The 22,121-nt window shown below is 41.0% G+C and overlaps 1 protein-coding gene across 4 annotated transcripts in view; it reads right to left on the bottom strand.

The window, feature by feature from the left end:
* PARD3B (par-3 family cell polarity regulator beta) overlaps positions 1-22,121 on the bottom strand; it is a 991,411-nt gene that overhangs the window by 43,697 nt on the left and 925,593 nt on the right. For all 4 annotated transcript variants that reach the window (XM_040984532.1, XM_040984535.1, XM_040984534.1 and 1 more), the window contains one exon: positions 10,645-10,724. In XM_040984532.1, coding sequence (XP_040840466.1) covers positions 10,645-10,724 — 80 coding nt within the window. The remainder of the gene's footprint in view (positions 1-10,644; positions 10,725-22,121) is intronic.

The following is a 22,121-nucleotide window of genomic DNA, read 5'->3' as shown; positions in this document are numbered from 1 at the left end:
CCACTTGCGCCACCGCGCCGGGCCCCCAACCCCTTTTAAAATGAAAGGCAGAGCAGGGTGAAATCTTGGAGCAGAGAATCAATGCACATAGGGCATGTAACCATTGTGCCCTGGTTAGCCCTTTCCATTAGAGCCTTATTCATGTTCCCAAGAGAAACCAAAGAGTTGTTTTAAGGAAAATACAACCATTTGGTTTTAACAGAGGGAAAATATATCCTAGTGATCCAGGGATAAAAGCTACATGATTCAAAAATATTTTCTCTTTTTTTTGCCCTTAATTATCTATCGTATTTTTTTTTTTTTTTATAAACTACAGGCTTCAACATTTCCTACTGTTTTGGAACATTAAAAGAGATTCACAATAAATGTGAATGTTGAAAGGCAGGATTACAGAGAAAGATGGAGAGATAGGAATGATTCACCTACTGGCTTACTACCAAAATGGCCTCCTTGGCCAGTTCTTGGCCAGAAGAAAGCCAAGAGTTTCTTGTGGGTCTCCCACATGGGTTCAGGAGCCAAGACCTTAGATCATCCCATCCTTTGCTGATTTCCCTAGCACATTAGCAGGAGCTCAGTCAGAAGTTGAGCAGTTGGGTCTCAAACTGGCTCCAATATGGGATGCTGGCATTGCAGGTGGCAGTTTTATTTGCTAAGCCATAACACTGAGGCCAATGAGTCCATTTTTAATATTGCCTAAAACATCTTCTGATGCATGAACTCATCTCATGCTGCTGATCAGAGCCAGTGGGGTGGTAAAGTGAAACAAAAATGGCCCTGGAGCTTGACTGGGGTGGGTCACAGATCCCACTGGTTTGCGTGACAGATAGGGCTGGGGGCAGGACTGACCAGGCAGCTGTACACTGTGGTATGTGAGATAGCTGTTGCCAGAGACAGACTGAATCTAACTGTGCACTATCTGATGCACACGAGTCGGGTCTGAGGACCAGGTGAGGTTTCTTTGGGGACACTCCAACTAGACCACTGGACTCAAACCCCATCCACAGGAAAAGCCACAAGATATGTGGTCTTATCTTGAAGTACAGGTATTGGGACTGGGCCTCCTCACTTGCTGATGCATGTCTGTCTAGTGGGAGAGCATACCTAGAGGCACACAGGGGATATGACAGCCAGCTCATCTAGGTCAGCTGAGGATGGCAAGTGCCTCATCAGAAGATGGAAAGCAGAACAGGTTGGACAACTCTCCTTGTTAAACTTTGCAATGAGTAACTGGGTCTATGGATGCAGTAAGGTAGACCCCATCAGCCAATTGACCTTGGAAAGATATTCTCAACTCTGGCACAAAAAAGCCAACAACAGCATCTCAGAACTATCAAAACCACTCAAGTAACACCGCAGAAAATTCTGCCCCACATTGCAGTCTTTAAGGCATCATCAGATGACGGTCCCCCATCCCTGGGTGATGATGTGGTTTGACGGCAGGGAGCTGCCCTCTTCCTTACTCCCCACTGCCCTGTGGATACTGGGAAAAAAAAGAATCAAAACATTTGTCTACCCACCTTCCTGTATATCTTGACTCTCCCCATCCTAATTGGAGGGCCGCATGGATATGCATCCCTCTCAACTATGTAAATAATAATGAAGACATTGGATTAAACAAATGGCCCTGGAAACCAACAGATCTGGGTTTTGAATTCTGACTCAGTCATTTTGAGAAGAAAGTTTTTCTTTTATTACAGGACATCACAATGGTTGCTCCCTGGAGTGATGGTGGGAATAAATGATGTCATGAATATGCACAACATAGAGTTAATCACTCAGCACACTTTGCCATCTTCCTCCCCTTTGCCCTACAGTTTTTTGGTCCTCTTTTTAAATACAACCAATCAGTTGAGTAAGAAGCATTACAGTTTTGAAATAATTTACATGCAGACATTGCTGTATGCAAAAAATGAAAAGAAATGTAGTAATTTTACTGTTAACTATTCTTGATGAATAAAATGTATCCATACATTTGGTGAAGCACTAACTTATCCAAGATGCTCGGGAGTTTTGGTGATACACCATTGTTTAAAATCATCATAACGCACAGGCCTCACAAACATACAAATCAGATATTACAGATTGACACACTGGGACATTTGTGCTTAGCAAACCCAAGAATCTGAGCCAATGGACAGGAGCAAATTACTGGAAATATACAAAAAAGATGGAGGAGTGAGTCCAAATGAGTGTGTATATCAGACAAATGAGTGAAGTACTATTAAGAAAATCACACTGAGATGTTAGGGCAATGAGCTTTTGAAGGCAGATGGTGGGATGGTAATAAAATACGAAGACATAAAGAACTACCAAAGAATTCAAGAAACAAAAAATGCTCTAAGTTAAGCAGATGCCTAGGCACAAACCCATCTTCTTTTCTTTTGGCAGAAGATGTGGGAAATAAATGCTAAAACTCCTTTAAATATGTTCGGGAGGAAAACATGGAAGTCGGCACACTTAATATATTTCAAGTCCAAGGTAATGCCAGGTTTGGCAGTCTTGAAATAGCAGGCACATACTCTTCCTCTACAGAGAGTACTTGGCCAATAGACATGTAACAGTTTAGGATTTTGAATAGAAAGTGAGATACAGAGCCAAGAAAATATATGGAATCTAATATATTTGGCCCATCAAGACTCAGTAAAAATGACTTGGGGGTATCAGTAGTATAATGGATCTTAACATGTTTTAAATCACTAATATTCTACCTAAACTCATAATGGAGGTCTTCGACTGAATAATTAATATCAAATATTCTAACTGGCATCCAGGATATATTGGCTATGAGGAAATGATGAAAAGTTTGATTAAAATGGACTTTTATCCAAGGAACTAAGTGACATAAAAATGATACGGCAGTAGCATTAACCCCCTGATCTCAGCTGTTTGGCATCTTAAAGTGATATTATGTGCTAGTGCGTTCTTGCATTTTCAGGAAGTTTGAGTTGACAATGGAGACATCTTAATCTCACAAAGAATTAAATCACTGCCGATTCTTCATTTTGTCCTCAGTACTGAGACTGAGGGGGGTGTCAGTGAGCAGTGGGGTGTGGGGTAGGGAGGGCAGGTTGGCAGTCAAATCGGCTGGTCTGCCTGGGAAGGGCATCAGAGAAGAGGTTGTCAGATCTGAGGAAGAAGGCAGGCAAGCTTTTGTGGATGAAGTGAAGGAAGGCAGCAGACCTTGCGGTATGGATGATGGGAGGTAGGCGTGTGCTGCTGCTCCTCTGAGTTCTCCTGCAAAGGCAGAACAGTGTTCTTAACACACACAGAAAGGCTGCTCGTGCTGCTGAGCTGGAGCTGCAGCACTAGGGAGACGGCAGGGACTGGGCATGGTTTGCACTGTCTCTGTGAAGTGTGCGATAGGTTCCTGTCTGAAGGCTTGGGAAGAAGTGCTTGGGGTTGGAATGTCCTCGCACAGCAGTAGAACATTCTGTCAGCTTCCAGGATAGTAGGAAGTAGGATGTAAAATTTTAGGCAGTATCTCACTTGAACACGTTAATACGCCAAGCATCTGGCATCATACTGTGTTACTGCTGCATTGCCTTTACATGGCTTAGCCCCTTGGCTAAAAATCCAATATATCCTTGATGTCAGTTAATGTTTTGAACATCAAGCACCTTACCCGGAGCATCAAACTGGCCTTGTGGCAGGTGGAAGTATTTAGGCCTCATAGACTTTCTTAAGTTCTATAGACCCAGGTGGTCAACTCTCTACCTCTGCCTAGACACATTCATACACCAATATATCAATGGCTGGTCACTCAGGTTTCCATTGAACACATTGAATTATTCTCCACAGCAGCCTCAGCCATAGGCCACTATCATGGCATTACTGAAAACCTTAGCAGAACTTGCATGCCACTGCCATTTGCTTACCAAGTGCTATAAAAATAATGCAAAGTTGACAGAAAAGCTCAAACAGCAAAGAACAGAGTGAAAGTTAGCTAGGGAAGAAGATCAGAAATTTAAGGAGAGAGTCTTTCAGGGAAATGATAGAAAAGGACACATAGGCTGCGTAGACAACATCTTCAGGGGATGACAGATTGATGTAGGCAGTGTGCACCTTGCAAGCTTCAGACTGAGGCATGCACTTGTGATTGGAGTCTTCCTGAGGATGGGCAAGAGCATATGCAGGCAGGAAAGCTGAGACCAGCTGAAATGTTCAAGTGTAAGTATGCACTCATGGCATGTTCTGATTTGAACACAGTCATATCCACTATGAAAACACTGGGAACACACTTAGAAAGCAAATTTATTTTAGGCTCCTAGGCAGCAAGCATAAGCTGTTTGCTCCTTCTAAAGTTGCTCTTTCTATCCAGAATCAGCTCTAGTATGTATTTATACAGCCAAGTGTAAGGCTGCTTCAGATGTTCCAAGAGATGTTTTTTATCACTCCCAAGCAACTTACATAATGTGGGTCATAGAAACATTAGAAGTTAAGCAGATGTTTGGTATAATGGATAAGGCACCAGTTAGAATATCTGCATCTTAGATTGCCTGGGTTTGAGTCCTGGTTCCCCTCTGATTCCAGCCTCCTGCTCATGGGAGGCTGAAGTTTATGGCTCAAGTGCTTGTGTCCCTGTCACCCACATGGGTGAATGAATGAAGTTTTTGGCTCATGACCTTAGCGTGACCCAATCGCAGCTATTGAGAGTGTTTGTGGAGTAAACCAGTAGATCAGACTATTTGTCTCTCTCTCTCTCTTTCTCTCTTTCTCTCTCTCTCTCTCTCTCTCTCTCTCTCTCTCTCTCTCTCTCTCTGTGTGTGTGAAGCCTTTTGTTCTTCATCTCTCTCAGCTGAGAAAGTCTTGGTCTCTGTAGGGCTCTTTAACCACTTCCCACCACAAGGTATCTCGTCATTATTTCACTTCTGCATGGGTATTATTCTTAATCAGCAAGAACCAAAGCACCAATTTGCAGACTCTACTTTTTCAACTCTCAGAAGTGTTTTAACAAAACAAGATTCTCTTTTTGGTAGCAAAGTATATTGCTTAATGTTCATCTAGCAATTACGCTTTAAACTGTTCATATTTCAAATGAAGGACTCCAGGGAACGGGAAAGGAATTGATTTTATGACAGCATTACAGAAATGGTTGAGAGGCATTACTTAACCTGGGTATTAGTAATGTTCTGTGACATAGACAAAGATGAATACGCCATAGTCCCTGTCCTCAACAGCACTTACAGTTTAGTGAGAAAGATGAGCAGGCATGCACATATTACAAGGGAGTGTGATGATCACAGAGATGCGGCTGACTCTGAGCTAGACAATTTTAGTTAAGCGGACTGACTTACATCCTGATTACTTGAGTCCAAATTCCAGCTCTTCTAACTCTCCCGCTATGTACTCAGTCTTGCTAAGTCTGTGCCTCTGCTTGGAAAATGGTGAGAACAATAGGGCTTGTTTTGAGTCACATGGTTGCTGTGAGCACTAGTAAGTCAGCAGATGCCAGGCAGTTGGAATGGTGCCTGGCATACAGTAAGTGCTCAATAACAGTGATGTTCTCATGGAAGAAAAATCAGTTATATTGGAAAACTGTGCCCTAAAATAAGTTCAGAAAAGTTTGAGAGGATTTCTTTCTAACAACTTGCTTGTATGAAAACAAAACTTATTTTCACTTGGATATCAATGTTTTAACAACCTCTTATATAACTGGCCCTATGTTAGGTGATGGGTGGAAAAATGAAGAGTATGAAACAAAGTCATGCATTGCAAGTAACTTATAATATAGCAGGGGTAAGAAGGGCCAATGAAGGATCATAGTCTAACACAGGATGTTGTTAGTGGCACTGGACAGATGTCAAAGTTTTACAGAAGCTAAAAAGAAGCACAGCCAAAGCTAGATGACTTGGACTCTGGGAGTGGGGCCTTGAGTACTCTGGAGGTAGATAAATCAAGCATGGAGTTGATGTACCTGGGGTTATTGTAAGAGTAGAATATAAAGATTAGACAGGTACTGTTGGAGTTAACATCAAAGTACTGAGACTTGAACCCACAGGGGACACAGGAGAGTTCAGAGAGCAGCTACACAAAGGGTGGAAAGCAGAAGCAGGTGAAGGTGTTTTCAGCAGCCTGGGACTAGAGGTTACAATATAGACTGCATGGAGATACAGTTCACATGTACAGGCTACTTTTTCCTAGGAAAACTGGAAATTGAAAGAGAAAGGAGGGTTGAAGAAAGTACTTCATTTTCCTCTGATAGACAAGAGAAAAATCCAAGGGTTAGTGCAGCTCCCTAAGCCTTAACCAGTTGAGTTCTGATAGCTGCTTGTTCAGCACTGCTCTGAGCCAGCAGAGGCAATCCGAGTCTCATAACCAAGCCTTGCCTAGACTCAAGTTCACATTCTGTGTCCCTTAAATGAATTTCCTCTTTAAGAATTTTTGATCCTAGTATATCCAATAGCACAGCTTTTCATTCCTATTACTTTGCTCTTTTGCTCCTGGTCATCTGGAATACTGGTCTTTCCCTGGAGTGGGCAAATCCTTGAGTTTCAACGATTACCTCCAGCCTGTCTCCATGCAACTGATGACCGTCCTGCCCCAATGGACTGTGCAGCTGAGCGCATACGTTACTGAGAGCAGAGACGGGGGAGGCAAGCAACTGCTAGGGGAATAGACGGAGGCAAAAGAAGCCAGAGGAAAAATGAACTCTGGTGTGTGGTTTTGGCCTCATTACAAAAAGAAATGCTTCTACAAGAATAAAATAATAATAAAAAGAGTGAACAACATTTATAAGTGAAAGCTTTAAAATACATCAGCCTCTTTGTTGCAGGTTTTACTTCCATTAGGGTATTTAATATTCATACCAGAGAAATCAGAGCTTGGAGTCATCAAGCCATTGGCTAAGGCCTCACTTGTGATGAGTGATGAAACTGGGGGTTTGGTCATAGTGGGGGCCTGGACTTGGATCTGGCTGTGAAGACACCGCAGTTTGAGATAGAGTGCACAGAGGCTGTGGGGCTGATGGGGAATGCCGAGGTCATCAAGGCAAGGAAGTGAGGTCATCTCCAGAGACTGGGCCCCGATGGCTCAGTCATGCTCCTAGAACTTAACAGGAGTGGGAGAGAGTGGAATGGTCACTGTGGGATTGGCAGGTGGCTTCACAACATGGCTGAAAGGATTTCTGCAAGGCAGTGAGAGGCCCCTGGGGTGGCACAGCATGAGTCTTAGAGTGGAACCAGTGAGAGCAGTTTTATGGTTTTTCCAGTGACCTCTCACCGCCCACATCCGAAGGGCCACAGACGAGAGGCAGAGCCTTGCTGCTCCCTCCTTAGGACTCTACACTTGATTCCAAGCCCGGAAGAGCAGCATCCTGTGCTGATGCACTAAGCCATCTGCAGAGAGGGATATAATGGGGTCCTAGGGGGCCAGGGATGGGCCAGTGGGAATGGTGGAAGCTGGAGATGGGAAAACAGAGAGTTAGCTGCCAAGAGGGCTGACCACGAGGAGGCCTGTAAAACCAAAACGGGGCCCAGGAGAATTGGAAGGGGCTGGCAGGCTGCAGTGAGAAAGAAGCTGTTTGCAAAAATACATTCTTTGATGAAGTAGCAGAGGAAGCAACCACTTTGCACTTATCTAGGGTGGAAAGAACTGGTTTCAGGTGAGGATAAGGAAATATTGATTTCATTCTGTTTATTCCTAAAGAAAACCCGAGAGCTGGATAGGCCTGTAATACATTGGCCCTCGGAAAGGCCTGGTGTTTGCTAATGAGGTTGTATTACAACCACACTCTGCTTTCCAAAACAGCACCCTCAGGAGAAAAGAAATAAAGTCATTTTCTTTGGAGGCAGAAGATATAACATTGCTTAACAATAACACTTAACATTACTTGGCCCTTAGCCTTGGGCAACCTCCTAACTACCAAGGCTAGGAACTGTCTTCTGCCCGTGCTGGCCTTGGTTCTGGCTTCATTTTGTGAAGTGTCATCTGGCTTGGCAGCAGGCTGCATGGCTCTGCTCTAAAGATGACAGAATTCTATGAAAGCCTAGGATAGGGATCTCAGCTACTCCAGGTGTGACACGGTATTTACTTTCCGGTGATGACTCCAAATCTGGAAGACAAATCACCTTTATGGAGCTTATCTTGAAAATTCCTGGCATGATCTCCACAAACAACCAAAGAACCCTATCCGTCAGAGCACATTAACCCCCCTAGAAAGTTGGCCAGTGACTTGCTATAAATAGCGTTATTCTGATTTTTAATTAAAAATTTAACTCCATAAATATTTCAAAGCCCCCTGCCACTGTGACAAAGAGGGACCCGGTGCCTACTGAGATGTGTAGCCTTGTTCTCCCGGTGAAGGGAGGAAGCAGTGGAGCTGCTGTGATTCAATTAAATGGACAGTAAAATCTCCAGGGGTCTAGGAAGGAAAACACCAGGTTAAATGTCATTGACACTCAGAGCTGAAGTGCATCACTTCTCCCAAACCAGCAGTGTGTTGCCTTGTCATACTGCGTTTCCTTGGATCCACATGGAGCCTGCCGCCCACATGAACTGGGCCTCGGTGCTTAACAACTCCCCTTTGGATACTGACATGGAGACTTGGCTTCGAGATCTCCCAATTAATAACCAGTGCCTGGGATTTCTCCAGCATTTGTCTCTCCGCCATGGCTACGTCTGTGGCTGGGTCGCTACAAAGGTTTGGTTGCACATGGCACAAACCCTTCCCTACCACTCTGTCGGAAGCAGAAGCGGACGCGAGGGGACGTAAGTCTAAGATGCTTCCCTTTTGACGACAGCTGTATTTTCGGAGCTGGCAGGATCTCGTTAATTCATACATTCTGACGATAGCTCCAGAGCCACAAGCAGCATAAATGTCTTGCCTTCATCAGAATAGTCACTGTGTAGTGTTTCTTCCTAAAATAGACTTGTGTAAAGTCAGCCATGTTGGAGCATTTTAGGGCTTATTAGTGAAAATGAATAGGAGCTGGAAATTCAGAGAATTTCAGAGTCTCCGAATAAATATTAATAATTACTAATAAAAGCAGTTGTTCCACTATCATAAAAGGTGCATTTGCTTGCCTCTTACGAAACAGCGGAGACCTGAGGATGGATGGGATTCTGTCTCTAGCCTCCACATTCTCAGAGCCTAACACAGAGTAGGGAATTATTCTCTATATGGGAAATAAATGGATAAGGAAATTTAGAATTTTACATGTTATTTTCTGTGCTTTTGATTTGTGCACAAGAAAAATATATTTCTACACTCTGAGCGCAAGTTGGCCAGAAAGGCATTAAACTGCTTCCAGTTTTCTTCTCCCAACCCCCTCTCGTAAGAACATACTTTCCATCTGCCTGAACCACAATTTCCATACACTTCAACAGCGAAAGCCGGAAATCTCGTATTTAAAATAAATTTTGGATACTGCTTGCATTTTTCAAACGAAGACAAAATAATGGGACAGGGAAAAATAGGAACAGGAATAAAATCACAGATGAGGGGAAAAAAAAAACCCTGAGACAATATTAGAAGAATGAAAGAAAAGAGGAAGACAAATATAATTGCAAAGCAGCTTTGTAAACATTGTGTTTGCGATAGCCTGCCACATGAGTTAAAAATTGGTTCTCTGGTAGATTTGAGCTTTTACATTATTACCTTTGAAAAATCCACATGCTATTTGTAAGAGCAGATGGTCACCTAGGCTCAGCCTGTTACAATGCTCAGAATGTTATTTTTGTAAATTCACCCGCAGAAGTATAACCAACACAAAACGGAAAACAGCAACCCTCTTTCTCTCTGAGTTAGCACTTTTGCAGCTCAGCCTCACTGACAAACACGCTTTTCTTGGGGGTCCTCCCCTCACCCTTTTACAAGGCGATGTTCACAAACACTTCAGAATTCTCTGCCTGGCATTCACCTTTCTTTGTTTCCTTTTCAAACTCACTGATTCTCACACCCCTAACTCATCCAGAGGCCATCGCAGGTGGACAGTCTGTGTTTCTGGAACCATTTCCTCTTTGTCCTGGGCTACTGATAGCAGACTAAAATGACTCCTCACCTCACAGATAAGAGCACAAGCCTGTGAGAGCAGTAGCTCATTGGTAGGGGTGTCCAGTTACAACATAAATGGATCATGCTAGGCCAGAATCACCAAGTGAACTTTTCCCACGCACTTGCTACTTTCCCATAGCGCGGCTGTGCCTCTCAGTAAAATATTTGCTTATTGCCTTCCGGGACTCGGCCAGATTCTAAACCAAGCAACAACACCTTCCCAGGTTCACGTTTCTCTCCTGTTTTGTAACGCCCACAAGCAGTTCTCCAAGGTTAAGGCTGGCTGCCCTTTCTCATGGGCAACTCCTTGGACAGAGAATTTACTGCTTTATTGTCTCTGAGCTTGGCGCAAGATGTTCAATACTATTTTTATAGCAATGGCTTAAGATTTCCATTCGGTACCCAATATTCTTGCTGACATATTCAATTGCAATGATATACTATTTTCTCCTCTTAAAAATACACCACAAATGTTTCAATTATTAGCACAGTTGTGAAGATGGCAGGGGGTGGGGGGATAGCTGTAGCAGACGGCAGTGAGGCAGAATTGCAACCCATCCCCTATCTTGAAGCCAGACTTCTATTTTATGGAAATGTCTCTAAAGACTCCATTTGCAAGTGAGCTAGTAATGGGAGCCCCATCAGCGATGTACCTGGGTAAGGATGCATACTGCCTCTCCATCCCCTCGAAGCGAAGACTATGGGTGTTCCCCTCTGGACTCTTTCCCGACACCTGTGGAGAGAAAAGTAATTAGAGATGATGATCCATTCTATACCCTGGTTACTGACAATGCATCTCAAAATTATAATCAGTGCACAAATGCTACTACTGCTTGCCAAAAATCAACAAGGAAAAGCAAGCAGGAACTCAGCATCACTATAGGAATTGATGATCAAACCACAAACATGGTATTTAATCACAAAGTCACTTCTTTCAAAAATAAAAAAGGGTCATTGTCAAATTCATTCCTCTGTCAATAGCAGGGATTTTTCTCTAGACTATAAGATCATATTATCCTTTATTTTGTAAAAAATAGATTGTTGTTTTTGGAATGGTTGTAGATTTATTTTAAAAATGGAACAGTCCCTATGACTACTGTCTTACATTATTATGGTACATTCTTTACAGTCAGTGCTTTGATAATGACACATAATTGTTAGGGAAAGTCCATAGTATATTTCTCATGTGACCTAATCTCTGTTTCTAGGGGCCTGTCTGGGACATCATATGAGTTGGTCATCAAGCCATCATAGGCTCCCCTTGGTGGTGATAAGGAGCCTATTTAGAAGTACCTGACCTCTTCTAGGACAACTGTCTTTCTTAATGGTTTACTGACCACCAACAGTCCACTCCACAGCACCCATCATTCTTACCACTCTGAATCTCACTTGGTTCCCTTGCATTTTGAAAGGCCAGACAGAATCGATTGTGTTTTATTTGAAATGGTTCTTAATTGTATTTTTAAAACTCTTTCTATGCATTTCCTGTTCTCATCTCTGTGAGGGTCTTATCCATCAGTCTCTGAGATCCTCAAAGGGAGTTTTTTGTTTTGCCCCAGTATATTTTCACTAGAATGTTGAGTTCTTCAATATGCAAATCTTACCTTCATCCATCTGTATCTATCCTACTCACTGACCACAGTCTGAACACATAACAGATATATAAAAAAACTTGCTCAATGATCAGTTCCTCACACTGTTTGTGGTATGGTGGGTCACGCATGTGTTTGATTTTGTAATGTGGCAGTAATCACACAATAGGCATGGAAGAAATAACTAGAAAACATGGGTTTTTCTGATTGGGTAGAGAGGAGAATTTGATAGTAAACACCAGAAATATCAGTGTCAAAGGTGAGAAGGGGACATTTTACTAGATAGTACTCTAACCTGGAAGTTATTCATTTCCAACCCAAACTCTAGATTTTCTATAAAACATTTGCTTAGCTTGTACATGGTGTATGTGTTGCGTGTGTATGAGGTCAGAGGCTAGGGAGACACTGCAAAGCAAGAATACACATGCAAGTAAATTAAGAAAAGTTTCATCTTGGCATGCAGTTATTGTAGGATGCCCTTTAGACTATGTTCTATAAAACCTTCTGTAGTACATGGATCAGAAGCAGCTGGAGATCTCCAGAGGGCAAGTGTCCAACTCGCTACCTCAGTAAGGAGGAACAGTATTCACATGCACTTCAACTGTGATGCCAGAGAGAGCGAAAATTCTCTGTGTTGGAATATAAGTTTTGCTTTCAAACCACTGACCTTTCACCAAAGACCAGTGGCAGAGATGGTGGCAGATTTGACCAATGGCAAACAAAGGGAAGTGAGAAGGGCAGAAGTATTGTCTTCAGCTGTTCTGTTTAAGTTGTATTGATGGAACATTTTAAAGAACTCATGTAAATATCATAACTATATAGATTATTAGTAGTGATTTTTGGAAAAACACCATGCACATGAATCTCCAGCAATGACACATTTCCAAGTTACTTTTTCTTTGTAAATCATCTGTGATTTATAATCATTTGTGATTATTGCTATCCAGAAGTGATCTCGCCTAATGACCAGGCCATCACCCCATGACTCCTGCTGTTCTGGTAAGTGGTCTATCATATATTAGCATATTGTGTGAAATGCACCATCATCCTGTTCTAAAGGAACTTTCTGTCTTGTTAGGAAAAAAAAAATGTTAGAAATAAAATAAGTAAATGATGACGCAGGACAGTGTATGCTCAAGTACCATTCAGAATGCCTCTGACAGTAGCACACATGAGTCTGGGAGCTATGAGGAAATATTTCACAGAAGTATCAAAAGTTGTCCCTATTTGCAAAAGAGAGAAAATATGCTTCCCGCAGTTCATGAAAATGGAATTAGGACATTATTTTCTTTTGATACAAAAAGAATTGAAAGCTATACATATGTAGTATCTTCAGATATTCATGGAAAATGCAAATTATAAAATAACATACACAGAGTTCAAAATCTTTTTGTACCAAAATAAACTTTTAATTCCATCTTTCCATAATCTCCAGCATTTGTATTTGTGTTCCTTTGATATTGAAATATGTTAACCAGGTCATTGACTGAGCACCTACTGTATCTTAATGCCATGTGAGACACTGTATGCCAAGCACTGAGGCACACCAGCCACTGTTTTTCTTGAGGAGGCAGGCCTGCAGGTATAGTGCAATGAGACCACTACTGGAGTAGAAGTTGGAGAGAGGAGACAGCACCTGGGAGAGCTGAGGACAGCATCACATGGCTGATGAAGTTTCACCTCCAAGTTGAATATGAATGGGGAGGATTCTTTCTGGGGCAGGAGCATGTACAGATAAGGAGCAGATGTTCTAAACAGAGAGAATTAATAGAGGCATAAACTAGGGTGTTTTCAGGTACACTGAGATTTTTGTGGGGCAGAAATTGAGTATAAAGGAAAGGATACTATTGACTAGTATTGGCTACTAAGGAAAGGATACTATGACTATTGATGGTGCTCTATGGCTATTACCACTACTGAAAATGTATTAAAAGTCTATATGTTAAGAGCAAGTTTAGGTTCATTATAAAATTAAGAGGAAAGTACAAAGATTCTTCCATATAGTCCCTGATTCAACAAATACATAGTCTCCCCAAATATTAACAACCCCAAGTAGAATAGTATAACCATTACAATTGACAGACCTAGAATGACACATTATCATCATCCACATTCATAATTTACATTAGTTTTCTATCATGGTGTTGTGCATTTTATGGGTTTGAACAAATGTCTAATAGAATGTATTGGTTTTTATTTTTTAAATTTATTTTAAAAGATATATTTTATTTTTATTAGAAATTCAAATATACAGAGAGCAGAGAGAGAGAAAGAAAGACCTTCCATCCATTGATTCACTCCCCAAGTGGCCGCAATGGCTGGAGCTGAGCCTATCTAAAGCCAGGGGCCAGGAGCCTCTTCTAGGTCTTCCACATGGGTGCAGAATCCCAAGGCTTTGGACCATCCTTGACTGTTTTTCCAGGCCACAGGCAGAGAGCTGGATGGGAAGTGGGGCTGCTGGGATTAGAACTGCTGCCCATATGGGATCCTGGCAAGTGCAAGGTGAGGACTTTAGCTTCTAGGCTACTGCACTGGGCCTGAAATGTATTATTATAGTACCAATTCATCATGCCCCAAGTCTTCTGTGTTCTTTCTACATATCCTTTTTTCTCCTTCAGACTCCTGGAAACTACTGCTTTTTACTGTCGTCAGAGTTCTAGATTGTTAAAACTAGTGTTGTAATGCAGTGGACTATGTACCTGTGATACTAACATCCCATATTGGTGCTAGTTTGATTTTTGGCTGCTGCATGTCTGACCCAGCTCCCTGCTGACTTTCTTGGGGAAGGAGCAGAAGATGAGCCAAGCATTTGGACACCTGTAATCCACATAGAAGACCAAGAAGAGTTCTGGGATCCCCACTTCAGTCATTTTGGGTGTTGATGGAGTGAAGCATTAGAGGCAAGATCTTGGGTTCTTCCGTCTCTGTAACCCTGCCTTTAAATAGATTAATACGTCATTTTTCTCCAAGTATTTATTTTTATTTGAAAGATTTACTGAGAGAAGGACACACAAGCATATACACGGAGAGACGGAGAAAAAGGGGGTGAGGGGAGAGAAAGAATCTTCAATCTACTGGGTTCACTTCCAAAATAGCAACAAAGGCAGCAACTGAGCTGATTCAAAACCAGGAGCCAGAAACTTTTACTGGGTCTCCCACACAGGTGCAGGGGCTCAAGGACTTGGACCATCCTCTGCTGCTTTCCTTGGCAAAAAATAAGGAGCAGGATTAGAAGTGGAGCAGCAGGGACTCAAACTATTGGGACGTTGAAGCTACAGGAGAACTAGCTGATGTGCCACAATGCCAGCCATCCACATGCATAAATGTTAAAGAGTTCTAGCTTGTTTAATGTTTCGTAGTTGGAATCCAATAGTTTGTAGACTTTTATTTCACTGAGTAATATACATCAAAGTTTCATGCCTTTTCATTGGCTTGATAGCTTATATTTTGGGTACTGAATAATGTTCCATTCTCAATTACAGACTTTCATTTATCCAATCCTCTAGTAAAAGACATTGGTTGCTTCCCCATTATAACAACTGTGAACAAAACTAACAAGTCTTTGTATGCAGGTTGTTGTATGACAAAATTTCAACTCCTTTCGCTATCAATTTTTACTATATGAGTTTTGGATTGCCTGATTAGCATATGTTTAGTTTTATAAGAAATGGCCAAACTATTTTTTTAAGTGACTAATCCATTTGTACCTACCACCAGTGAATGAGAATTCCTGTTGCCTGCTTCCCCAACAGTATCTCATGGTGTAGTACTCTTGGGTTCTGCCCATTCTAACAGATGTGTAATGTTATCTCCTAGTTTTAATTTGCATTTCCCCAATTACACATACCATGAAACAGCTTTGTATACGCCTTTGGCATCCTCAAATATCTCTGGAGAGATGTCTGCTAAGGTCTTTGACCCATTTTTCTTAATTTTTTTTCTCATCAGATGTGTCTTCAAAAAATTTTCTCCCTGTTTATGATTCTCTTTTTATTCTTTTGACAGTGTCTTTCACAGAGGAAAAATTACTTTAAAGAAGCTCAGCTTTCAATTATTTTATTTTTGGATTATGCCTCTGTGTTTTATCTTTAAAAATTTCATTACCAATCCCTAGATTTCCTCCTAGCTTATTTGTAGAAATTATATAGCCCTGAAGATTATCCTTGCTATAGTGTGGAGGTTCCAGTGAAATCTGAACCAAAGATGATAAAACCTAAACCAGGGGATTTTCCAAAGAAAAAAGACAAGAGAATGACACAAGGATCTTAAAGAGGTAGGAACAATCATATCAGCTAGATTTAACAGAAGGTTATATCTAGAATAATGTACAAGTTTATAAGCTTAGCAATGAGGTGGGTTGTAATAAAGGAAGAGCAGATTTAAGAGTGGGGGGTGAGAATATTTAGACATATTTAGTTTAATGCGATGGAGAGTTGGATATAAAGATTTGCAACTTAGAAGTGTGGCTCAGAGTTGTAGAACTTGGAAACATTCAGCAGATATACAGCACCTAAAATGTAGAAGAAGAAAGCCAAGGAAGAATCTGGAGAAATGCAACAGAAGAAAAGGCAGGCAATGAGAAGAGAGAAAAATACCAATAATATTTACAGGAAGACTATCAAGTATGAGAAAGGTCAAAAAGCAGAACAAAATCTTGCATCTAGGAAGATGTGGGCTAATAGTGTCAAAAGTAGCCAAGAGCTTTAACAAGAAAAGGGCTGTGGTTAATGTGATGTGTTGGCACTTGTTGCCCATCCCTTCTTGTAGACTGTCATCTTAAACTACAGAGCCCATACAGCTACAAGTATAGTTTCCCAGAGTTCCTTGCAGCCAGTGCACTGGATGTGATTTAAGCTAGTCTATTACACTTGAGAAATGGAATTGAGGCAGAGGCTTCTGTCTTTCACTGCTTAGTCTGGGAAGCATGTTTAGAAGGAGGTTTACTTTTCCAATGTCAGCTTTAGCAAATGGACCATCAGTAGTTTCTCTGGTGGAGAGTAGCTTTCATAGTTGGTTTTGGAGTTGGTAGTGCAAGCAGCTTCCTGATTCTAGCACCTTCCTAATCATGGCAGCTCCTGCTGTAGCCACTCTGTGCTTCTTGACCCCAAAGCTTTCTTCACAGAAGTGGCAGCAGCTTTCTTGAGAGGTTGGTTCTATAGCATCTTCCAAAATCAGCCCTGAAAGCTTATCCAAGGGTTAATTTCTTCAACTTTTCCTGTGATTCTGTATGAGTGTGTGGCCATACTTAAATTAGCTAGAATGGCATTGTTCTGGGCAGCTTAGCAGTGACCCATGTGAGACCTATGGAGCTATGTGAGGGAATTGCAATAAGATCGTGATTTTTGCTCATTGAGACATAATTGAGTGGAGTGAGGAAGAAAGCAAGCCATATACTATTGAAAACATGTATAGTGTTGTAACAAACAACTACTGGTTGTACTGTCTTGTAATTTCATGCTTACAGAATGGAATTAATATTTTTGAGTATATCAGCATTTGTTATTGTCTCTGGGGTACTATCCAAGTATTACTTTCAACATACAGAGATGGCAAGTCATGTTCCTCAGGGACAAATCTTCAGTAGAAACTATGGAAATACATTTGTGTTCCATTATTTAAAACAAATGTGTTCAACAGCTTTTTCTTCCTAAATAATTACTGTGGGAACCACCCAAAGAAGACCTCTGCAACATTTATAAATGAATAACATTTATAAATGAAAAAATACAAACAAACTCAAAGATACATGTTTAAGTGATATACAGAGCTTTCCCCTCATTTATTTGTTGGCATTTTTGAGCTATAAGATACTTTTCAAAAAGATGAGTTTTAAAGATATCCGATCAGGTAGATAAATCCTAATTTATCTAATCTGCTGGAATTTGATCAGATTTTCATATCCCAGTTAGAAATGGTGGCAATCTAGGTTAGTGGGTTGGGCTCAAATATTCCCGCACTCAGTTGTAGAAGCAGGGTGGGGTATTGGAGAGAGAGTTGCCAAAGAGAGGCTAATTATAAGAAGCTATGGTCCTTAGGAAGTCAAGCCACTTGAGAAGGGAATGAGGGGAGAAAAAACAGGCTGAGGCATTTATATATGTTCATTTCTCATCTTGCTCCGTGCTCAACAAGATTCAGAAATGTTCCTGCTTGAAGAACTCCTTATTAGGTAATTTCCCTCATCACAGAAAAATAAGGTCAGCGGCTTTGATCCAATTAATTTTTTAAAAGCCCTTTATCTTACTTGGGATCATGCAAGCTTTTTTTTTTTAATGTAATGACCTAAATATAGGTCTGATGGAAACAATCTTGACTTAAACCATAACAGAATCTTAGCCTTTTACACAACAGTGTAACATTAGAGTACGTGCCTGGATTTTGGCATATTTATCTTTCTCGTACTGACACCACTCAGGAAGTTTAACTGCAGAGAGTTCATTTAAGATGGTTGGAAGGGCTAAAACCTTGCTGTGCTGCTTTGCACATGGTGGCTCCATTTGACGGGATCACGGCAGCCTGGGACAAGGGCATGGTGTCTGTGGGAGGAATGCTGAATTAAAATGCTTCTAGACCAAGGGAGATCTGTTAATTTCATTCGGTTGGTGCCTGCTGCTGGCTGGGTTGCTAAGAGCCTGGCTAAAATAAAGCTAATACTACTTCTATATACAAATGCAAGGAGCTTGCTGCAAACACAGTGTTCATTAAATTAGTATGTATTTTCCTGGCATTGCTAAAGTCAGTGGTTTCATCAAGCAGTATCTTAAAGGGGCCACTGGGGTACCCCTTTCCCCCCAACTTTCCAGATTAATGGAAAAGGGGTAGGCAAATTGCCTGTTCATTAATTCAATAAAAAATTTTTTTAAAGTTACATCATATTTTCTGCAAATGTCTCCTGATGAGAATGGAAATAATTCAAAATTAACATGTATTCTAGCTTCTATAGGTTAGTATACATTTTTTTGGGGGGTCATGTTGTAGTTTATGTACTATAGGCCAACTTTCCCCAGGAAATTTAAAAGCTGCTGAGATACAAAGGCTGTGCAAAGTTCTACTAGAGCTTGTTTCACTGCGCTTAACATCCTCATCTACAAATACATCTTCCTGAGATCCATTACCAAAAAGATGAGTTTCATGTTGTCAGACACATCACAACATTAAGATGCAAAGTGTAAAAGTTGAGATGCCGTTTTAGAAAATGTGCCTTTCACTTCCAGTTGGTATCATGACAGATATTTCCCCAGCAATGTTTCCTATCTCTTTCAATTCCACTGCTCTTACCTTGTTAAAGGTTGGGCTTGGAAGGTGTTTAAAGGAAGCCCAAATGCAAACTTGGAAACTTGACTTAGCATCTCCTGGCATTAAGATACATGCTAAAATGCTACAAGATTGGAGGGAAACTAGGGACGGTATTCTATTTAGAACAAAATAAAACTAACCAAAATAGGTTGATTAAATATTCTCTTTGTTAATGATGATGTGCCTGAGCTGTATGCTTGCAAATAACTAATAGGAAGCAAAAGAACTTACACTAGTTCAGACCATTATTTCTAAAGTGTTTGTTTTCTCTAATTTGATTTCAGTGATTCTGCCAAATAATTGGGTCTTCAGCTTATACTCAGGCCTAGAATAACTGCTGTCTAGAAAACAGAGCTAATAAAACATTTTAAAAATAACTCTTAAGTAAGTCTTTTAACCACTTGATATCTATATTTTTCTCCCTTATAAAATATCATAGGTAGAACAAAAATTCAGGGATGGCACTGTGACATTGCAGGTAAAGCCTCCAACTGCGGTGCCAATGTGCTGTACGACACTGGTTCAAGTCCTGACTGTTCCACTTACAATCACGCTCCCTACTAATGACCTGGGGAGGCAGTGGAGGATGGCCTGAGTGATTGGCCCCCTGCACCCAGGCAGAAGACTAGAAGAGGCTCCTGGCTTCTACCTTTTATTGGTCGTTGTGGTCATCTGTGTGGTAAATTAGCAGATGGAGGATTCCTCTGTTTCTCCTTCTGTAACTCTTACTTTCAAAAATGTAAATTAATCTTAAAAAAACCCCAATTGATTGGGGGGGGGGTACATGCATTTGGCTTAGCAAGTAAAACACTGGTAGAGGCATGCATGTCCCATGGGTGAGCACCTGTGTTCGGTTCCTGACTCTGCCTCTGGCCTCTGGCTCCTGACTCTAGCATCCTGTTAGGGAAAGCCCTGAGAGCAAGCAGTGTTGGCCCAAGCAATTGTGTTCCTATGACCCATGTGAGAAAGCTGAATTGCATTCTCGCAACTGCAACTTTGGTCTAAGCCCACCTGTTGCTGGTACCTGGGGAGTCAATGAGTAGATGGAGCAGCCCTCACCTCATTCTGCAATATTATGAAAATATAAGGAACATGTTCAAATTTAGGTGTCAAACTGTGCACTTTATTATCAAATTTTAGCTGTATATACACTGATCCATAGTATCTTAATAACCTGAACTATCCTTGTGATGAAATCAGACATCTCTGGCCAGCTCTGTTTGTGTCTGGGCCTAAGATACAGTTACCATAGAAACTATGATTGTGGATTCAATTTTAACAAATTTGGCTTCATCTATCAGATGCACATTGTGTGTGTGTAAGTGTGTGCTGTGCACATGCGGGTATATGCCTTGCCAGTGAGCTTGAAGAGCAAACTCAGGCTCTACATCTTTAATTAATGAACCAGACATCATTTCCATTTCCTTTCCCCATTCTGTCTACCTACAAATAGAGACATGCAATTGTGGCTAAAACGTAAGCTCATGCATGAGAAAAGACAAAGGTCTAATGAAAAGATGGGAAAAAAATGCTATTAAGAAAAGTATATCCTAAGAAATCTGTCATTTGTCCTGTATTTCCCAGGAGCAGAGTCGTAAGAATCTGGTGAATTCTCAACTGGTGACTTGAATCACTTCTCACCGATGCTGCCCCTCTGTTATTTTTCATTGCAATATTCTTTATTCTTCCCCAACAAACTTGACTCTTAGAATATATCCAAATTTTAAATGATGCCATCGTCCATTTCTCTGCATTCACTCCAACCCTTTCAGCTGATGGGCCTTATTAAGCGTATTCACTCACTCACCCCACAGGATACTTTAAATATATTTTCATTTATGAATTTATAAAGACAAAACATGCAAAAGTATGTACAATTTTGAGCGTCTGTGGACAGTCATTTTTATTCCAATCTGAGGGCAATTTTGGTCACTTTTCAGTTTCCAGAAAGGAAGGACTCCCTGGAATATTCTATAATCAGTATGGTGAACCACAATCAATGCTATAATTTCCAACTTGGATTTCATTTCACACATGAGAAAACAAGAGCTCAGACACAGTGAAGTAGCTTGCCTTGGTCATACACTTGAAAAGCCAGGATTTGTACCAAGATCCAACTGACCCCTGAAATTACACCTCTCCTAATTCTGTCTCAAATGTTGGTTGTGATCAGTAGAGCTCATGTTGTTCTATATCATTGATAAAGAATCGAGACTTAAGACCTTACAGTTCAAGTGAACTTATAGTGGCCATGCAATAGGGTATGTGAAATGCAAACTAGCTTTCTGAATGTGTTCATGGTCATTATGGCAATGTCGCTGAACTTCAATGTTCTAGCAATATCTATTTTGTGTAGCTAAAGGATTTGTGTGTATAGATGAAGGATGTATGTGTGTGTCTATATGTGTGAACTTCTTGGGACAGGAAGCAATTTCCAATAAAGAATATTTTAAATTCATATATACTGTTAGTACATAAATAAGGTTTACACAAGAGCCAAGACTGGAAGCTTCATGACGATGGGACAATGTCTCCTTTTTTTGCACGAATGCATTCTTAATGCCAAGCATATCATTTTGTTCATTAATACTTATGTCAATCCTATTTGATGATGAGGGCCCGGCAGCATGGCCTAGTGGCTAAAGTCCTCGCCTTGAATGCACCGGGATCCCATATAGGCGCCGGTTCTAATCCTGGTAGCTCTACTTCCCATCCAGCTCCCTGCTTGTGGCCTGGGAAAGCAGTAGAGGATGGCCCAATGCTTTGGGATCCTGCACCTGTGTGGAGACCTAGAGGAAGTTCCTGGCTCCTGGCTTCAGATCAGCACAGCACCGGCCATTGTGGTCACTTAGGAAGTGAATCATCGGATGGAAGATCTTCCTCTCTATCTCTCCTCCTCTTGGTATATCTAAATTTGTAATAAAGATAAAATAAATCTTTAAAAAAATACTTATGTCAATGAAATAAGATTCCGAAACATCTATTCAGTGCAAGTTAGCAGAAAGTAAGCAAATTCCTTAATAGCTGCCTAGCTAGATTTTTGAACCTCATTTCTTAAATAGTAGAAAACATCAAATGTTTGGAAGAGAATTTTACTCCTATGTGCTATAGTTATGCCTTATAAAATCTCCACTTTTGTTTATATAGTTCATTTTTCATATCTTTTAAAAATAAAGCAGAGCTGCATTATGACACAGTGAGTTAAGCTGCCACCTGTGATTCCAGCACCCCATATGGGCACTGGT

Source organism: Ochotona curzoniae, unplaced genomic scaffold (genome assembly GCF_017591425.1).
Source record: "Ochotona curzoniae isolate NIBS_2020 unplaced genomic scaffold, NIBS_Ocur_1.0 contig_4148, whole genome shotgun sequence".
In the NCBI taxonomy this organism is placed as follows: Eukaryota; Metazoa; Chordata; class Mammalia; order Lagomorpha; family Ochotonidae; genus Ochotona; species Ochotona curzoniae.
The sequence above is the reverse complement of the archived record's forward strand: the minus strand, read 5'-3'. Positions and strand labels throughout refer to the sequence as shown.